This window comes from Gallus gallus, chromosome 13 (assembly GCF_016699485.2).
Source record: "Gallus gallus isolate bGalGal1 chromosome 13, bGalGal1.mat.broiler.GRCg7b, whole genome shotgun sequence".
In the NCBI taxonomy this organism is placed as follows: Eukaryota; Metazoa; Chordata; class Aves; order Galliformes; family Phasianidae; genus Gallus; species Gallus gallus.
This window is the reverse complement of record NC_052544.1, coordinates 12,453,914-12,472,256: the sequence shown is the minus strand read 5'-3', so window position 1 is coordinate 12,472,256 and position 18,343 is coordinate 12,453,914. Positions and strand designations below refer to the sequence as shown.

Below are 18,343 nucleotides of genomic sequence, written 5' to 3'. Positions count from 1 at the left end.
CTACTTAAAATGAGATATAGACAGTGCACCCTCGCTATAAGGCTCTCCGCTGACTGCTCCCTGCTCTGTAAGGGCAAAACACCCCTGTCACACCCCGGCCTCAGCACTATTGTACAACTCCCCAGGAGATCAGCCTTATAGAGGGGTGCCAGCTGCACGATGCACAGATGCAAATCAGGGGATCCAGGCACCCAGTGGAGAACAGGACTGGCTTCCACCCCATTGGTATCTTTGACGTACTTGAATGGTTTAAAGTACTGCATTTATTTTTCCAGTTGCATCCCCTGGTTTGCTTCTGCCCCTCCCTCCCCCCATTGCCATCAGCACCTTCTTTGCATTGCCCATGGGGTACCAGCATGCCCAGAAGGAGTGGGCTCCATGTAACTCATGCAGCTGAAGGGAGGCTTCCTGCAGAGTTACATGGATGTGCGGGCACCAAGACCTGTCCAGGAAAAGACCTCTGCAGGCAGCACACAACCAGCCCTCGGCCCACCTGCCTGCAGGACGTCCCTTACCCCCAGCCCCTCTCTGACAGGCCTTCTGCCAGGCAAGGAACAGGCATGCCTTTTCCATGTGCCAATGGTAAGACATGGCTCTCTGTATTAATTCCAAGTATTGAGCAGAAAACATCCTTTATTTGCCAATCTAAAAGCAAGCTACTGCTTTTTGGTGGATGCCTTGTAGGCTCCTCAGAGCCCTATTTTATTGCATATGGAGGTGTAACCATAAGGAAAATCAGGTTTGGCTAAGATAATACAACCTGCCCATCAGGTGCAGGGGCAGGGTCAGAAACTCCAGTGTCTTGACTACAGGTCACTAGTGCTAATTGCTAGACCAGTGGCTCTAATTAACTGCCACTTTGGCTGATGCATGCTATGTCCCCCCTCACAGACTGGTGTCCTAGTGCTGACCTCCTGGCTGCTTCTCTTTGATCTGCCATCTCTACACACCTTTCTGCCCTGTCCTTTTTCTTTGCAGAGTGTCTTTTCTGGATGGCCCCTGCACCGAGCGGATAGCTGCGTGGGATGGAGGCATTGTGCTGGCACTGAGGTGGGCAAGCAGAGGGAGGAGCACACTGGTGTTATCTGAGCAAAACCAAACAAAATCAAGCCTTTTTTCCCCTTTTCTTTCTTTCTTTCTGTTTTCTTTTTTTGGCAGGGTGGCAGATTGTTGAGCTGTATGACCTACCAGTGGGACTATTTGTATCAGAATTCTTGCTGAGACAATTTGTCCAGGCTATGGATAGTTCTTCCCTGCTCTGGTTGTGCTCCATCTGGTCATTGGTGTCTGAGACAATTCTTAAATGTCTTTGCCTCCTTACAGTGCCTGGTTGGAAATACTGAGGCACTACAAATCAGCATCCAGCTGCTCTTGGGGCTGAGTGATCCTAGTGATTGAGCGATCTTGGGGTTGGCTGATCCTAGATGTTGAGTACCTAGCAATAATGAGAGCTGCTGAGAGCTTATAGACCTCCTCTTAACCATCACATCTCTGTTTTGCAGTTTAAAGTGAAACTTGCCGCTGCTGTTCCCTGGTTGCACAAACACAGATGCACTGACACAAAGATAGTTCAGTTTTATCTCCCTAGCCATTGCAGTCACTGTGGCTCCCACAAGACCTATCACCCAGTAAATGTGGACATAGTTCAGGGTTCAGAGAGAGCTGCCTAGTCAGTTTCTAGTCTAGTTCACCCACTCCATCCTAAGAGAAGGAGATAAGAGGTGGAAAGAGCCAACTGAAACCTGACAACAGCTATTTAGTCATTTGATTTTGATTTTTTAAAAAAAGGAAGAAAGATTCTTATGAAGCAGTACTTTGGGTCTGATTCTGAGGAAAATAAGAAAGAGACGTGCCTGGATTCACTTGTGTTAATGCCAGACTGTGGCACGTGGTCTGGGGTGTTTTGCTGTGAAGAGTGACCAATAGGTTTCGTTTGGGGCAGATATAATAAATGCAATCCTTTCTCAGCCAGTACAAACAGCGCAGCATCTCATTTGTTTTCAGCCTGGCATGCCATGCCTGACCCAGGCAGAACTACCCAGACACATCAGGACGCAGAGACGGAGCAATTAGGCTCTCTGGCAGCTGTACTAATCCATTTACATATCGGCAGTCAGCTCCCAGATTTCTGATGAGCCTGCAAACTTTGTTCATTTTGCTTTTTCAAGTGTTTTTGTTTATGCTTTGTTCCAATTAAAAGTGCTGTGAGATTAGTCAGGGATTGCAATAGCAGCCTTGTGTTCAGTGGAACAGCTCTGAGAAATATCCTTCTGTATACTGGTGTATCCTTTCCTCCTCATTGTTTTATCAACAGTAGTCTGGAGTGATCTGCTTGAAATAGCATGGCTTCAGAGGGAGAGGATGCTTGAATCTGGATGAAGATACAAAAGCACTATGAGGCACACACGATGAGTGGTTTTAGCTTTGGTTCTACTAAATGTTCTACATCTTCTGACCCAAAGCAGCTGATTAGAGATGGCAGGATCTTGCTCTGGGATGCTGAAATTAATGGCTGCCAATGGTCCTACCTGTTACTTCGTTTCCCTTGTGTTTGTGCAACTCCTTACCCCTGGTCCTGGATAGACTAGGGCTGGTGATAAAAACTGATACTGCCACCTGATTCTACTAGTTAATTAAAGGCAGTTTTTAATTGATCTCTGTCACCTTTATGTTTCCTTCTAGTGCATCCTTTGGAATGAGATTTTTGCTGTGCTACCTCAGCCCAAAAGCTTGTAGGCTGCAGGGGGTGCATGTCTCTGTGACATGTGCATGCTCGGGTTGGCATCAGTTACAGCAAATGAGCATGGAGCAAGGCTAAGGCTGTGAAGAATGCGTATTTCTTCAAAGAGGAATTTGCAGTCGGTCTGAGCAGCAGATGTTTTTGCAGTTGCAGATAATAGAGACAAAAGTGGTGTCACTTACCTCCAGACTAATGCAGACTGACTTGCTGGGGGGATGCTGTGTCATCCCTTACACCTCCCCACCTGCCTCCCTCCCCAGCTATTGCTGTGTCTTATGAAGAGGACTCAGAACAGGACATCTTTCTGTTTTCTGATGAGAACAATTTTGGCTTAGACTGCTCAACTAGCTATCAGAAAACAGCTTGCTAGACTCCTGGGGTCAGCAGGCTGTTAGAAGAGATGAAATTTATTGAGCTTGCCCTGCTTCTTGTTGCATGGTCCTCCTTACTATCTGACAATATACAGGAGATGTCCCTGGACAGTTGGCCATGAAGTGATGCTCTCCTGGGAGAGATTCCAGCCATGTCCTTCATGCCTTATGTATTACCTTATGATGCCTCCTCTTCCTTCTGAACCTGAGAAGCTCTTTGTGCTGCCGGGACACAAAGTTGACAGCAGCATACTCTAGAAGTGCAGAGAACACAAACAGCAAGCACACAGCCATCCAGATGTCTATGGCCTTCACATAAGACACCTACGAGTCAGAAGGAGAGACGGGGATGTGATAGCTAGTTCATGCAAAAGCCTTTTAACTTGCCATTCTTTCCAGTTGCTCACAGAGTCTTTAGAAGGATTTGGCCAAGCCATGATATGGTTGACGGCTGCTCTTGGATACTAAAATCTATGTCATTTAATATGAATGTATTAACAGGTGACTGAAAGTTCTTGTGTGTTATCCAGTAGTAATAATTTCACAATTTACAATTTGGCCATGTCTTACTGTGATGGTTTACATGCAGGGAAAACAGTAACCCAAACTATCTTCGTAAGAGTTAAATTCAGTGCTATTGTGCAAGTACTATGATCAAATGAGTTAAAGCCAGATTGCAGCATGCATATCCTTGTCTGCTTGTTGCAAGTGTTGTAAGGTGCAGAGCTCCTGGCTACTGAGACCTGAAATGGATCTCAGGATGAGCATTTTCTTTAGGGAAGCTCTACTCCTTGTCATGGAAACTAAGTTAAAAATTGTGTAGGAGGGGACTGGAATTTGTTCTGCTTGCCCTTAAACTGGAATAGTGCAGTGGCAGCAAAACACCTCTTGTGTTGAGCAGGAGGATCTGTGTTGTTGCTTACACATGTGCTACCCTAGAAAGTAATCATTTTTGCCACTTACCTTGGGCAGTGATGCTCGGGAACCGGAGCTCTGAGTGGTCATAGTGAGCACGGTGGTGATCCCCAGGCCAACACGAGCAGGTGCAGCATCCATGTTGATCCAGAAGGAGATCCAGGACAGAATGACAATGAGGAGGCTGGGGATGTACATCTGGATCAAATAATAACCCATCTGCCGCTCCAGGTGAAAACGAGCTTCTATACAGGTGAATTTGCCTGATAAGGACAGGAGACACATGGAAAGTTATTGGTAAGGCACAGTGAGCTTTTTGTTCTCAACTCATGTCTGGTATTCTGGTAAACGCACAGTCCTGAGTTCATCTCTGATGAATCCATGAGCTAAGGTTAAACAGCACTGACCTGTGTTGTAGTGTTTTGTGCAGTATCTCAAGTCTTTTTCTTCTTTTAGGATAAACTGAGGCAATGTCAGCCCGTCAGCAACTTGTACAGCTCCTTTTTCTTGCCACTCAAATATTAGATCATTCATTGTGTAGCCAACTATTGAGAGGAGAGAACAAATATCATGTGAAATGCATACTAAACACTCATCTGGAAAGGGATATGCTTATAGAAGGGAGCTTGGAGGCAGGGTCTTAACCTGGTGTTTTGGCAATGCTGTGAAGTGTGGGATTTAGGCTGAAGCAGAACTGCATGTGTATACAGTAAAAGCTAGGGTAATGACCTGCTCTGGAGCTGTGGGGATGTTCAATATATTGTCTGTAGAAAGTCATATTTTCACTTGAAAAAGGGCTTGTTGAGCTGCTTTTTTTCCCTCGAACCTGACCTCTTTCTCTGAAAGAAGTTATTCATATCTTTCCCTCCTCTGGGATAAACATCATGTACAAGGGGCAAATGTTCATCCAGAGAGAAAAACATCCCATCTGCAGCAGAGAGCACTTTCACCCTTCTCCTCCAAACTGAAAGGCCAATGTAAATACAAGCAAGCCAGGCACCTCTCTTGGGACTTTATGAGGTTTAGCTTGTCTAGGAAAAGTTACATGCTGAATGGATTGAAAATCCTGTACAAACACTTATTGGGATGGGATGAAATGCAGCTAAACCAAGAGTAGGGGTCTCTAATCACACACTGGCTTGAGGCAGTTTAGATGTTGATTCTTATATTGGTGGCATCTAAATTGGCTGTGCTCTCATCTGTTGTAAGTTTCCAATCTCTAATGGTAAACTTTATTGCTGGCATTGGCTGAAGACGTAGATGCAGGTGATTGTGTGGGTTTTGTGGAGGGGATGCTGGCAGGGAAGAATGAGAGAAACAAAGCTGAAAAAGAGCAGCCCCAGGCATGCACAATGAGCAAGCTTGTCCCAACTGCCCACCCCCCTTTCTCTTCCATCCAGGGAGAAGCCAGTGAAGACTGAACAGGAAAGGAGTTGCAGACGGGGATGGAGAAGGTGTGGAAAGGGGAGAGGAGAAACACATTGTCTCTTCCTGAAAATGGAGAGGTGCACAGGACTCACAGCTTTCTAACTGCATGATGCATGTCTGTACATCCATGGGGAAGTTTTTCAGGTCCATGGGGCAGGCCAGAGTCAGCGTGATCCTAAGGAGAGAAGACAGCACAGGGCAGTGATGTACAGTTTGTGGAACTGATGAGGGAATGAACCCTCTCAGACGCCAAATGTTGCATACAGGCTGGTAACTTGTCTGGTGTGATGGAGGGAATGACTGATTATTCACTTCTTTCCTGCCTGTGCTTTCACACATGCTGTTGGAAACCATCAGAAATGCCAAGAATTTGGGTCTGTGAAATAATTCCTGGCAGGGACTGATGAAACGACAGGTGCTGTTTCACTGTAATACTATCTTGGACTGTGCAGAAGAGAATGCTCCCACATCAAAGTTTTGCTGCCTCTGCCTTCATTTCTTGCCTTGGGCTCACAACAGTCTGGATTATCAGAGAGCCCAAACCTATCCTCTGGGCCCAACATACATTTTTTTAGAGACTGACACTGTTTGGAAATCTCTGAACACAACTTTTCTGTATCAGAATAAACAAAGAACTTTGGTCAAGATCACAGATCTCTGTGGGAGGAATGAGAGATTTGGGTGTAATTTTCTGCAAGGAAAATGCCCTTTGGCAAGTCAGTGTGGCTGTATCTTTCTGAATTCCCACTGTGCCTCTTGAGACCTCTAGCTTCATCTTTCCACCAGGTGCTGGCTGCATTTCCCATGGCAAGCTGCGATGCTGTCCTGTACCTCAATCTATGTTCAAAATGTTTGCTTAGTTCAGCAGGCTGATATTAAATGATTTCATTCAGATAGATGGACTTGTGTTATTTGGTTTGATAATACTGAAAATGTCGTTCCCTAAAGCATTTAGATTTTTCAGCTTTTTGCCTCGATGTAGAAATAGCAGAATTTTCTGGAGGATAAGAATTGAATTTTTCTATCAGATGTACGAGAGACTTAGCAGGGAGGAAAGATCTTAACCCAAACTCATGAGTTTAGAGATGTGACAAAAGATGTTGTGACAGAAGAAGGAATTGACTTGTTCATGACTTCTTTTTATGAAAACAACTGAATTTTCTGTATATAAACCAATATCTGTGTAGAAAAGAGCCTCCACTAGCCTTTGCCCACGTTGTATTTTTCATTGCCTCTTTGGCAGAGGAATCCACCCCTGATCAATGAGATATAAGCCTTGAGTTATGTCTTTAAACAAGCTCCTTGGGAAGAATTAATATTAAATATCTGCCAGACATGAAATGAGTGACTGTGGCTGCAGCAATGTCATAAGATGGGCAGCACACACATGCTGGACAAGTGTGTTCTGAGTAGGGATCAGGGAGCAAAATCCCCAGCAGTGTTTTTAGGTGAACCCAGTAGTGAGCTTTGAATCTGTGAGGCAAAGCCCACCTTCTTCTGAGAGCCTTGACTATTTCAAGTAGCCATATTCATGGGAGGCCTCCGGTGGTCTCTTCTCACCATATTGCTATGACACTGTTAATGGATGATCTCCTTGAAATATTACAGCTTAATTCCCTTTACCCAAAGGCGCGCTCAAAGTGTCTGCTTGCCTATTTTAGGCTCAAACAGCAGGAATGTAGCTCTGCCCTCCCTTATTTTTGTGGAGCTCTCCCCATTCAGTCAGCTCACCTGATGCTGTAGAGTACATTCCCATTTCTGGAGATCCTCAGCAGCTTATTGTCTGTAGTAATCTCATGGAAATGGGCCCCTTTCTCATTTGCGAAAAACAAGTCAGGCTTCCAGATGGAGTCTAGCATAGAAGGGTCCAGGTCCAGGGAGTCATCTGGGTATTCATTGTATGCGAGCCGCGGATCGTTCCATTGCTGCCGCAGGAAGATATTCACCCTATAATCCTGCACGGTGCAAACAGGGAGCAGAGAAACACAATCAGTGCTCAGGGCAGATTAAAAATGCTGAGAAATGGGGAGCATGTGCTAAAATTGCTCTCAAAGCCAAATCCCACCTAGACCTACATTCCCAAGTTATGGCGAGCCTTCTTTGTATTATTTCTCAGGAAGCCATTGATATTTTTAGCTCTGTAGCTTACAGCTATCTCATAGTACGAGCAGCTGTCTAACTCTGCATCCCTCCATCACAGAACTCAGCTATGTGTGAAGTGTCGGGACCTCTAGTCTTAACCCCAGAGCTGGAGAAGCAATGTTCAGTTGCAGTTGTCATAAGGGCTGGTAGCAGCAAGGTAACTGTTGCAGAGGGCTGAGGGAGGGGGACACTGAAGCCAGCTTCCTTTCAGCTTTGAACCATCCCATATTGTGACTACCTATGATTCCTTCAGTCTTGTTAAGAAAAAAAGGCACAGTGACACAGGCAGTCTGTGGAAGAGAGATGCCCTGTGTGTACACTAATATAAGGGTAACACTAATATAAAGGTAACTCAGCTGAACTGATGGGAGCTGATGCCCTTGATGAGAGTATGAACGTGGGAGGGAAGTGCATGGCATCTCCTTTCTTAATCACAAGTGTTGTTTTCCCCTCTCTAACATTAAAATGCCATGAATGCTGCAGATTTTATGGGCTAGCCATCTTTAGCTGTTGCTGGTCCCCCAGCACCACACTGATATCTACCTCACAGCCTTCTGTCTTACAGCTCCCCTGAGCTCTCCAGTCCAAGGCTGGCTGCTGAGGTCTGGCTCAGATGTCCTGGATGCTCTTGTGGACAATTAAACTCAGTTTCTGTTCTCCTGGGGTGAACTGTATGTCCCTTTTCTGCTGAATTTCACAAAAGAAAGTGAGCCAACAAATTGAAATGGGGAGAGGACATGCCAGCTATCAGGAGAGGAATGAAAGGGCCGTGTCCATAAATTAATTGACATTTCTAAGTATAGAGGCAAGCTACAACTAAAAAGCTGCACATATTAAACCAATTTCACTGCCCTATCCCAAACTAATAGTTCCTATCATGATTAAGGGTCTCTTTGGTGCCTTTCTTATACTGATGTACTTTGAAGACTTCTATAAAGGGATGGGTAATGGAAGGGCTCTGATGTGCTTGCCAGTGTCTAATACCTGCTGCAGGCACTAGGATCTTTCTTTCAGTGAGACAATACTTGGCATCTGTGAGGAGATGGCAGGATGCTGCCATCAGATCTGTTCTTTCCATCTGTAGAACGCAAGGCTCTGGATTTGAAGAGTTCATTTGGAGGAGAGTCTGGCTGATACTGCAGCCTCGTGCTCGCTCAGCCATGAACCCACAGCCTCTTGCGTGGGAGGATGTGAGTTTCACAGATCCTGTCACACTGGAGGGTTGGGAGAGGTCTGTGTATTGGGCGATTTGCTGTTTTGGACAAGGTAGCTCATAGCCTGTGTTCTGGAACTCTGTTTCAGACCACTTAGTGGCATCTGCATCCTCGGAGCAGAGAAGCTGGTAATGACGTTAGTGATTGTGACAACAGCAAATGGACCAAGGACTTGATGCTAAAAGGAGCAGACTTCTGAACATGTAAAGAGTTGCAACACTCTCTCCTTCTGCTGACATTCCAAATGTCACCTTCACGAGTCCTAGTGGCTCCCTCTGACTTAATTATTCAGCTCTGTCCCCCCCAGATAATGTGCCTTGAGAAAATGCGAATAGCTGCAGACAGCTCGGAACCAAGATCTTAGTGCAATCATGCAAACCTGAAAGAGGAAAACAACCCTGAATCTCCACTTCCCACGGCACGCAGCAGCTCCTCGAACAACTTGTATACTTTCACTTCTCCCTTTTCTGTGTGTAAAGACCTGCAGCCATCGCAGTCAGGGGAAATCAGTGTCACTGACCTAATAGGTAGAAAGCAAAAGGTTGTTTTGCTTATTCAGCTACAAATAAGCTAGATGCAAGCAGGTCAGCTCTAGATGGGAGTTTATGTCATGTACAACACAAATTAAACTCATGTTTGGAAGCAACTTCAGTGTGAGCTGCCCAGAAGTGTTCTCAGCCTGATGGAGTGTTGGAAAGGGGAGAAAGGAGCCAATCTCTCTACAGTGGTCTGCGTTACTGCAGACAGGCTTTGCTGCTGGAGTGAAATCACTGCTTCAGCTACAAAACTTGCCAAAAGAAAGGGAAAGGGTGAGAAAAGAGGTGCAGTGTGATTCACTTTGCCACTACAGCAGTCATGAGACCATAGACAACATCTGCAGTGTGTCCTCTGGTTGTATCCTAAATGGAAACACTCCAGAGGCATGTTGTGAATGTGATAACTGCACCACGTCCTTCCAGAGGCTGTTCACTTGTGTGTGTGTGTATGAAGATCTTTATTCTCATTAGTTTTATTCCACAGTCCTGGCCTGGCCATGGGGAATGGTTTTCTCCTCATAGACAGTTTTCCCTAATGATAGGTAGCTGAACTGCGCAGTAGTAGTGGAGATGTTGAGCAGCCTTTTAGATTTCTTGCATCCAGGCTTATTTAAACACAATGTGAAAACACACACTGTGTTTGCAAACTGGACATGACACTGCCTGAGGAGCCACCATAAGGCATGGAGAGCAAATATGCCATGCCTGAGGCTGTGATGCAGCCAGAAGTATGGGCTGTACCAGCCAAAGGATCCCGTGTGTTCAGAGCCTTGTGCCTAGGCACTGCAGTCAAGCTGAGAGGTGATAAGCTGAATAACGCTCATTTTTTGGCTACCTGGAGTTGTACAGCATTTCTCCTGGGTGCTATTGTTTGAGATCTTACTTAGCATCGCCAAGAAGTGCACAGTGCAAGATGATGGACAGAGCAAGCCAATTTCGGATGTGAACTTTCAAGCAGAAAAGGATTGAACTGGGGATGCAAACTCAGCACAAAATAAAATAAAATAAAACAAAAAACCTTTCTCCATTTCCTTATCACTTGAGCTTCTCATTTGTGTGCTGATCACATCCAGGCATTGATTACTTCATGCAGCCCGCTCCTCTGGCTGGCTGGGGAGCAGCAAGCCTGGGTTGTGATAGCATCCAGCTCTGCAGTACGGCACAAAGGCCTTTTGCTTCCAAGAGGGAAATGCCAGAGGGCAGGAAAAAGAAATAATTGAGGTGATCAAGGTATTCAGTTTGACAATGCTGAAGTGAAATTCTTCGTAGCAGCCTCACAAGGAGCCAAGGAGATGGAAGGTTATATGAGACCGTTCCTTCCCAAGGTACCACAACCATGGGACGTGCTGAGCAGTGTGTGGCAGGCTGGGGAAGGGCTGTGAGTCAAGGGGATGGAGGCTGCAAGGGAACCCAAAAGCTTTCAGTCCCTGATTCAGACTCTGCATTTTGCTGATGGGAGAAACAAGGCACAGACCAAATTCCCTCAGGTGACTGTCCCGCCTGGCAGGCAGAGCACAGGGCCTGTGGTCTCATGGAGATAATTCTCCAGAATAGGAGCAAATACTTTTTTTTTTTTCTTTTTAATTACTGACCCCCCCCAGGTGCAGGCTGTGGCTGGGTTAATGAGGCCCTGATAGCCCCACACAGCTGCAGCTGGTTCTAAGCCTGTGGTGGGACTTTCTCTGTGGCTGTAGGAGGCTCTGCTGAGGAGGGACTGCTGCTCGATGAAAAGTAAGTGCACAGGAAGGGGGGGAAATTGCATCTTGATGTTTAATAGGTGCATTTTTTGGAGCTGGCAACTTTACTGGGCTTCTCTACCAAGCAGGGGCATCTCCCCCTTCAGGCTCCGGGCAGCAGCCTGCACTGGGCCTCTGCTGCTGCGGGGAGGGGGGATGAGGAAGTGGGGCTGTGCGCTCTGCTGTGGGGCCTGGCAGCCTGCCTCCGGATCCTTGGCCCTAATAGGAAGGGCCCTGGCACTGCATTGGCTTACAGCTCCTGTTTCCTTGCGAGCTGAGTGTTGTGTAACTCACTTGGGTGAACTCAGCCCTGAATGCTGTCCAGTGAAGGCCTCGAACTGTTCTCTCCATCCTAAAATGCAGCTGTTTCCCCCTGCGCCGCTTTCTAGCACTGCACCTCTTACAGCTCTGGTTGCTTTACATGCTGCTGCAAAATCCCATTTTCCAAGTGTTTCCTGTATGCTTTAATAGCTGTGTGATGCTATGTGGAAATGGGAAGCCCTTGGTTTGCCCTGCCTGGTCTATCTCATGCTTTTGGGTGCTTAGCTTTCATCTCCTATTTCTCCAGCATGCAAGAGCAACATTCTGTGACCATTTCAGGGGGAAGAGAAGAATATTTCCTTCTTTCCCCACGCTGCCCCATTACTCTGGCTGTAAACTGAGGTTGTCTGAGGTTTGCCATGTAAGATTTTAATGTCATTTGTCATAGGTTCACCTACTCGTTTGTTAGTACGTTTATCTTTACTAGCAGAATCTTTGCTGTATACCACAGTAGTGTGTCACTATAAGGGAACCTGAAGTGAAGAGCTGGAGAAACACTGCATCTTGTGAAAAATGATTTGAAATAATATATGTGGGATATAAAATATGGAAGTCTATCAATAGGGTGTATGCAAATTGGCTCTGCATTCACAAATTTTGTTTCTGTGTATTGTGCCTGCAGAATTGCAGAGCCACTGGCCTGCAGGGCGTGGGGGATGTCAGGAAGTAAGCTGCTATTTGGGTGCATGGGGAAGACTTTGTGAATTCTCCATCCCTTCCTGGGCAAAAATCATGCTGATTTCCAAAGCAAAATCCTTTCTTTCATTGCAGTAGCCATCCTGAATTTCAAACTTAAGGATTTAGTAATAAGTTTTGTTCTTCAGCTTGTGTATGCATTGCTGTATGTAAGGTGTTACATGGTCTCGTTTTGTTTATTTGTTTTCCTTCCCTGGTCCGCTCAGTGCAACAACAAATTCCAACCACAGAGGGGTTCAAAACACTGCTGGTCTAACACTGAAACCGCAGCAGGCTGTTAGATGCTGTGGAAACCTTTTCATTTTGCACTGGGTGACTTGTTACATATCTGTCATCTCTGCAGGGCTGGCAGTTTTACGAATGACTGACAGCAGAAAACCAAGCTCAAAAACCAGTCTTTGTTGCAGGCTTTGTGTGTTGATACTCATGTCTTTGGCTGACCTTGGGGTGGGTGGATTCATTATTTAATACATGACCCATATATTGTATCAGTCGTGTTTGCTGCCCTGTGGTTTGTGAGGCTGGAGTGAATTGTTCAGCCTGTTTTGCAGGAATGGTTTGTTATCTGATTGGAAGGCTCATGTGCAGAGATGTCTCTGAACAAGTATTTTGCATTTGGATGGTTGCAGCCTTTAGCTTCTCCTGTCCTTAGGAGATGCTGGGAGAGTAAATGTGACTGTGCTGCAGCTGTTTGGAAGGTTACGTCTGATTTGCTCTTTTTAGATGGGATGACTATGGCATGAAAGCAGCAAGGATAAATTTGCATACGTGTACTGTGTGTGAGGGAGACTGTGCTGATAGCTTTGTAGACTTTTGTGAGCCCTTTTAAAAATATGGGATGGGGAGGAGTTGCCTTGAGCACTCAGTCCAGCTCCTGGCAACTTGAGGTGATGATATCCAAGAATATTTCTCCTTCTTTATCTGCCTTCACTGTAGAGAAAATACTCCCAGCTGCCTAAGCCAGCTAGATATCTATGAGTAAAACTGAGCTTCTACAGGAAAAGAGATCAAGGGCATTGCTTTATTCCAAGACTTTTGTTATAGCAGGAAATTTGTTAGATGGAGTGTTCAGATAATCCTGAATTGTTTATTTGCTGAAGAACAAGACTCTGTTCCCTGGGTGTTTGACTTCTGTTTCATTTCTGAATGATTTTTTTGGTAGCTTTGCTATAGGTTTCCTACCCTGGTAAAGCTGAGAGAAAATTGTTTTTGCTCTTTATTTTTAATGTGTTTTTGTTTTTAAAATAAAAGTAAGCTGATAAAGTGGATGCATCCTCTGTTTGTCATCTGAAGTCCCCTGCTGTCGGATGCTCTATTGCAGTAATGCTTTGGGACGGAAGGAGGCTGTCTGGACCCATCTGGCTTCTATATCTGGTAATGTCTTTCCAATAGAAGCACTTGCTCGGTTTGGGGAGATGTTCCCAATTGCATATTCCCTTGTCCTTAGAGTTGAATGCAAGCAAGGTTGATGAGTGTAGTATATGAGCCACAATCTAGCATAAATGTCCCATCAATTATGGGCATCACTAAAGGCTTTTATGCTTGGTCTCCAGCTCTTTGGGATGCTGAAAGGAGTTTACTTCCCTTGCTCTAATTCAGATCTCTTCTGGGGATTTCAACATGGTGGGTGACTGTCTCTTATTTTTTTTTTCAGTTGTGTTTATTTTCTCCTCTCCTTGCCAGAGTTTCTAGAACTCCATTTCTTGCCTGACTCCTTTAGAACTTCTGCGAAACAGGGGCCAGCTTTCTGCACGTGTTGGGAGCTCTGTGCCTTCTCTTAGTTGCAACCCATTGTCTCCCTTCTGAGGTCTGTAGACCCTAGGTGTTAGCTTGTTTGCCTACTAATAGGGAACGTGAGCTCAGATTAGACTGTTATGAAACAGGTTAGTTTTACCCTATTGATGACATGCTGTTGCACTAGTAGACTTCAATGACCATGTCAAATGCTTATTTCAGTCTCTATTCTGGAATTTTCTCCTCTTCCTCTATCTTCCATGATGCTTTAAGCTGTAAGGGAGCCTTCACCTCCAGCCTCTCTAACCCTCTGCTCAGTGACCTCATGATTTGGGAGATTCAGTCGCTATAAACTCAAATACCAACAGTAGTGTTTTGTGTAGGAACTAGAAGTGCCATTACTGATTATTTTTAAAGGCTTCTCTAATTACATTTGTGGTGTCTATAAAAGTCTGTCTCTTCCTGAATCTACTAGTGAAGTTATAGGATGATGCAGCACTCCTGGGCCTGGATGTAGCCATTTGGGTACCTAATGGCTGTGATTTTTTTAAACCACAAAGCTGTTCCCTCCCTTGTGATCACTGAAGCAGTTGGTGAAGCGTTACTGTAGTCAGTCCTGCAAGTCAGTGATGGACCTTGTCCTTCTTTATGCACTCAAACGTTTTTTTCTCCCCTAATTTGATCATTTGTTCCAATTCAAGTGCTCCACGACAGGACCTTCCTCCCTTCCCAAATACATTGGTGGAGAGCTGGCATCGTCTGTTGGACCTGCTGCAAAGAGAGCCTGGCTTCTCTGCAGGGTAAATCCCAAATTAGCAAATTCTAAAGATTGCGCTTACTCGCTGGGTCCTCATTTTTTAAATGCTTCAGTACCTGTGTTGTTTGTGTCCTTGTCAGCGTTTACAAGAGAAAACACAGTCCCCAAAGAAGTGCATTATATTAGGTTGTGTGCAGTGTTGTGTCAGCCTGACATCTGGGCTAGCTTGTCAGAGCTGGCTTGGGTATTTCTAGACAAAGCAATGTGCCCAGAGGGTGCTCTTGGGTTCCCATGGGAATTTCTTTTTACGGAAGATAGAATATGAAATGGGGGGCATCTGGAGAGGATAGCAAGTCCCTGCAGCATGTCTTGGAGGTGAATTGCATTTCTTTCTTGCGCTACTTTATGCTAATTTGATGAATCATCCTTCTTACAGGGATGCTGTGGCATCTTTGTATGACTGCTCCAATACGTCTTGAGGTGTAGGACAGATATATTAAAAAACATGTCACTGTGTAATGTGCTCTGTATGTTGCACAGGGATCCCTTGTGGGCCTGCCGCTCTCTCTTGCAGTCAGTGGGTTTTCCCTGCTGAATTGTGAAGAACTGTCTGTAACATCATAGGATGTATCCAATAAAACAGTAAACTGGGAACAAAGGTGTATTTCAGTTCTAGTTCTTTCTCTTACTTTGTATGCGAATCCATGAGTGCACTTCTCATCTTTAAACTTTGACGTTCTGCAACCCACCTATTTCTTTGAGCTTGGACAGAGTCGTGGCTATTTTATACTCCTGAACACCTCCCACCCCAAGCACTGCCAGAAGAAAAGCATGAAGAGTAGTATTAGAAGAGACTCATAACTCTATATATAGAGAAAGAGCTGTTGATGTCCTCTGTCTGTGGTGTACGTTACAAGTAACTTGTAGAGTTGGGATATGACCCATGTGTAAGGTCTATAACATCCTAAGAGACTGCACAGAACACCTGAAAGTGGGATTTGCTTTCTTCGTTCAACCCCTTCCTAGATAAAGAATTACCAAAGTGTAATTAAACACCATATTTCTGGATTGTCTTTAATTAGCACATGGCTAAAGTATTGCACCTCCAGAGCTTCTGTTTGCTGTTCACTGATCATGTCGCAACCAATCTATGATAGTTTTTAGATGGGGCAATTATCTCCTGTTCTCCTGATTCTCTCCTCCTAGTGCCTTGCCAATTCAATCAAGCTTTTAGCCACGTTCACTAATCTTGCCCAAAGTTGGCCTTAACTTGCGAATATTGATTTAAAGGAAGAAGAAAATTTCTGCTAGGCAATGATTTTTCTAATGTCTCCCGGAAAATCCAAATCCAGTGATTCTCCTAATCTTTGCAAATACGGAATCTGTTGCAGGCTGGATTTGAATTCAGCTGTTTTCCTTTCGTTTAAGAGATTTGATTCAGTGTTCTGTGATCTAAATGCCCTTTAATACAAAGCAACTGCAGCTGTCTCTGAGCTTGGAGTCTTGGTCAAGGTTTTAGGAAAGACTTCATTTGTTCCTTTTTTTTGACCTTTATACTTTGCTTGTGCAATGTTTTCGTGGAATTGCAAATGAATAGTGATCTTAACCTGTGAGAGGAGTGTGATGACCAGGAATTTACTCAAACCTCAGGTAAACTTGGGAATACAGAGACATTTTCCTCTGGTCACGCTAAAGCAGAGGATGCCGTGTTGGCTGGGAGTGCAGTGAGGCTGAGCCAGTAGCAGAACAGCTGTGCTGTGATTTTTACTTACCATAGTCGTTTCTGCAATCGAACCAAAGCTGTTGATGAAAATGTTGCAGCTGACATTCACTGGTGGGCCTGCATGACAAATACAGATTGGAACAGCACTTCACTGTGTGCTTATAAGACAAAATATTTCCACTCTGCAATATTGAAGCCTGCTGTGACCACTGTGGGGCTGAGAGGTGAGATTGGGAATGCTGTCTGGATGACCTGGCTGAGTCTAGCCTTGGGTCTGATGCCGGTTTGACGTCAGACAGTGCTCTTGCTTCACCTCTGCTCCACTGTTTGGGTGAGTGTTTATATACCTCTTCTGTAAACTGTTTTGATGAAAATGAATAGATCACAGCCAGGCGGGACTGCTTTTCAGATATCTTGACATTGCTGTGTGGGTGCTAAGCTCACCTTGGACGTGATGGCATTGGAAAGAGCTAAGAGACTACTGAAGGGCTCTGGTGTTTAGAGCTCTGTCTTTGTCTTTCCCTCTGAATGTCTGGATTATGACCCTATGATCCTTATAGACCTGGTGCAGCACTAGGCAGTATCCCTTAGGGATAAGGTGGGGCAGTGGATCTAATATCCCCCGTGATAACTCATATTTGCTGATGCTCACAGCTAGATGGGAGATTGCCAGGATGTGCCAGCAGAAGTTTTCTGGCTGTCCTGTTTTGGATGAAGGTAATGCCAGGTTTTGGGCCATGCTTCTCTTGAGTTTTCTTTGCTTTTTAGAATGAAGCTTTGTTTAATCTGTTCATGTTAGAAAAGTTAAGGGGCCAGTTAAGGGATTTAAAGGATGAAAACACTGTGGTTAGAAAGGTTTTAGGGGATATCAGTCTGTTTGTTACTGGTATTAATGAAGGAGAATAACAATATTGCCTGGCGAGTGTGAGGTGGAAATACTGCATTTGGTCCTAGGAACATGCTGAGAGCTGTAAATGCAGCACAGAGCAAAAAAGCTGGAGAGTACTTTGGAACCAGGGCAATGTCTTGCCTCATGTGCATGGGTCGCCAGTGATTTACCCACATGGCAGGATTTCTGTAGAGCTTTGACAAGGGGAGGGGTGAAGCAAAAGGGACCTCTGCCTGGGGAGCTGCTGCTGGTGTTGCCCTGTGCATGACGGGGAAAGGTGCATGCACGGGAAGCAGGGGACACCCCAGGAATAAAAGTCCCTATTTAACACCGGGTGAATTAGTCTTGCATGGTCCCTGTGATCTGTTTCTGGGAAGAAATAGATCTGTGGAAATTGCAAGTGGGAATTTTTAGATTCTTCCACCATCCTTTACTGGGATGGTGTCTGCATCTCAAACACTGCCTGGTGGCTCTGCAGCTCTCAGGGGGTGATGCTTGTCTTCTGAGGCCACATCTGCAGATGTCTGGCAGCTGCTGTCAGATGAACTACTTCTGGGGAGCAGGAGAGCAGCTTTAACAAGAAGCTTGTGCCCATAATCAGTGCTAACTTCCTCCTGCGTGGAAATGAATGGTGTGCTTGGAGCTTGGTTTGCTCTTCTGTTTCCCTTCCCTCATCTCCTGCTTTGGCCTCATTTAAAATTTTGTGTCCATCCTCTGTAGGACTGAGGCTGCAGCCGTGTTACAGCAATGCTTTTCATGGCTTGGGATTTTCTTGGTATGAGTCCCAAGCAATCCGAGCACATTTCTGTCTAACCAGCTCCCAGACAGCCCGTTGCCAGCTCAGCAGCAGCTCCCAGGCTGTGCAATCTGCTCAGCTCCTTCTCCAGATGATTAAACACAAGCATGGGCTAAAATATCAGATACAAAATGGTGCCTGTTTCTTCTTCCCCTGTTTGCTATCCCTCCTATCCAACTGGCTTGTGGCAGGCCTGCTTTTAATGAGCCTGTATAATAGGGGTCTGGAGCTAATCAACTCCTCTGCTGGCAGTTTATCCAGCAGCTGAAAGTGAACATCTGACCAGTATTTAGTACTTGTCTTATGCCTTCTGTAATGCTCAGGAGGAAGATGCTTCTCTGCATC

The 18,343-nt window shown here is 45.3% G+C and overlaps 1 protein-coding gene across 3 annotated transcripts in view; it reads right to left on the bottom strand.

The window, feature by feature from the left end:
* Positions 1 to 18,343, bottom strand: part of GLRA1 (glycine receptor alpha 1) — a 51,757-nt gene that overhangs the window by 13,758 nt on the left and 19,656 nt on the right. For 2 of the 3 annotated variants that reach the window (XM_015293917.4, XM_025155016.3), the window contains exons 3-8: positions 16,363 to 16,430; positions 7,186 to 7,409; positions 5,547 to 5,629; positions 4,434 to 4,571; positions 4,075 to 4,289; positions 3,289 to 3,435 (exon numbers count right to left, since the gene is read on the bottom strand). In XM_015293917.4, coding sequence (XP_015149403.1) covers positions 3,289 to 3,435; positions 4,075 to 4,289; positions 4,434 to 4,571; positions 5,547 to 5,629; positions 7,186 to 7,409; positions 16,363 to 16,430 — 875 coding nt within the window. Of the gene's footprint in view, positions 1 to 3,288; positions 3,436 to 4,074; positions 4,290 to 4,433; positions 4,572 to 5,546; positions 5,630 to 7,185; positions 7,410 to 16,362; positions 16,480 to 18,343 lie in introns of those variants that run through there. The other variant, XM_040647171.1, reaches the window with a different exon arrangement.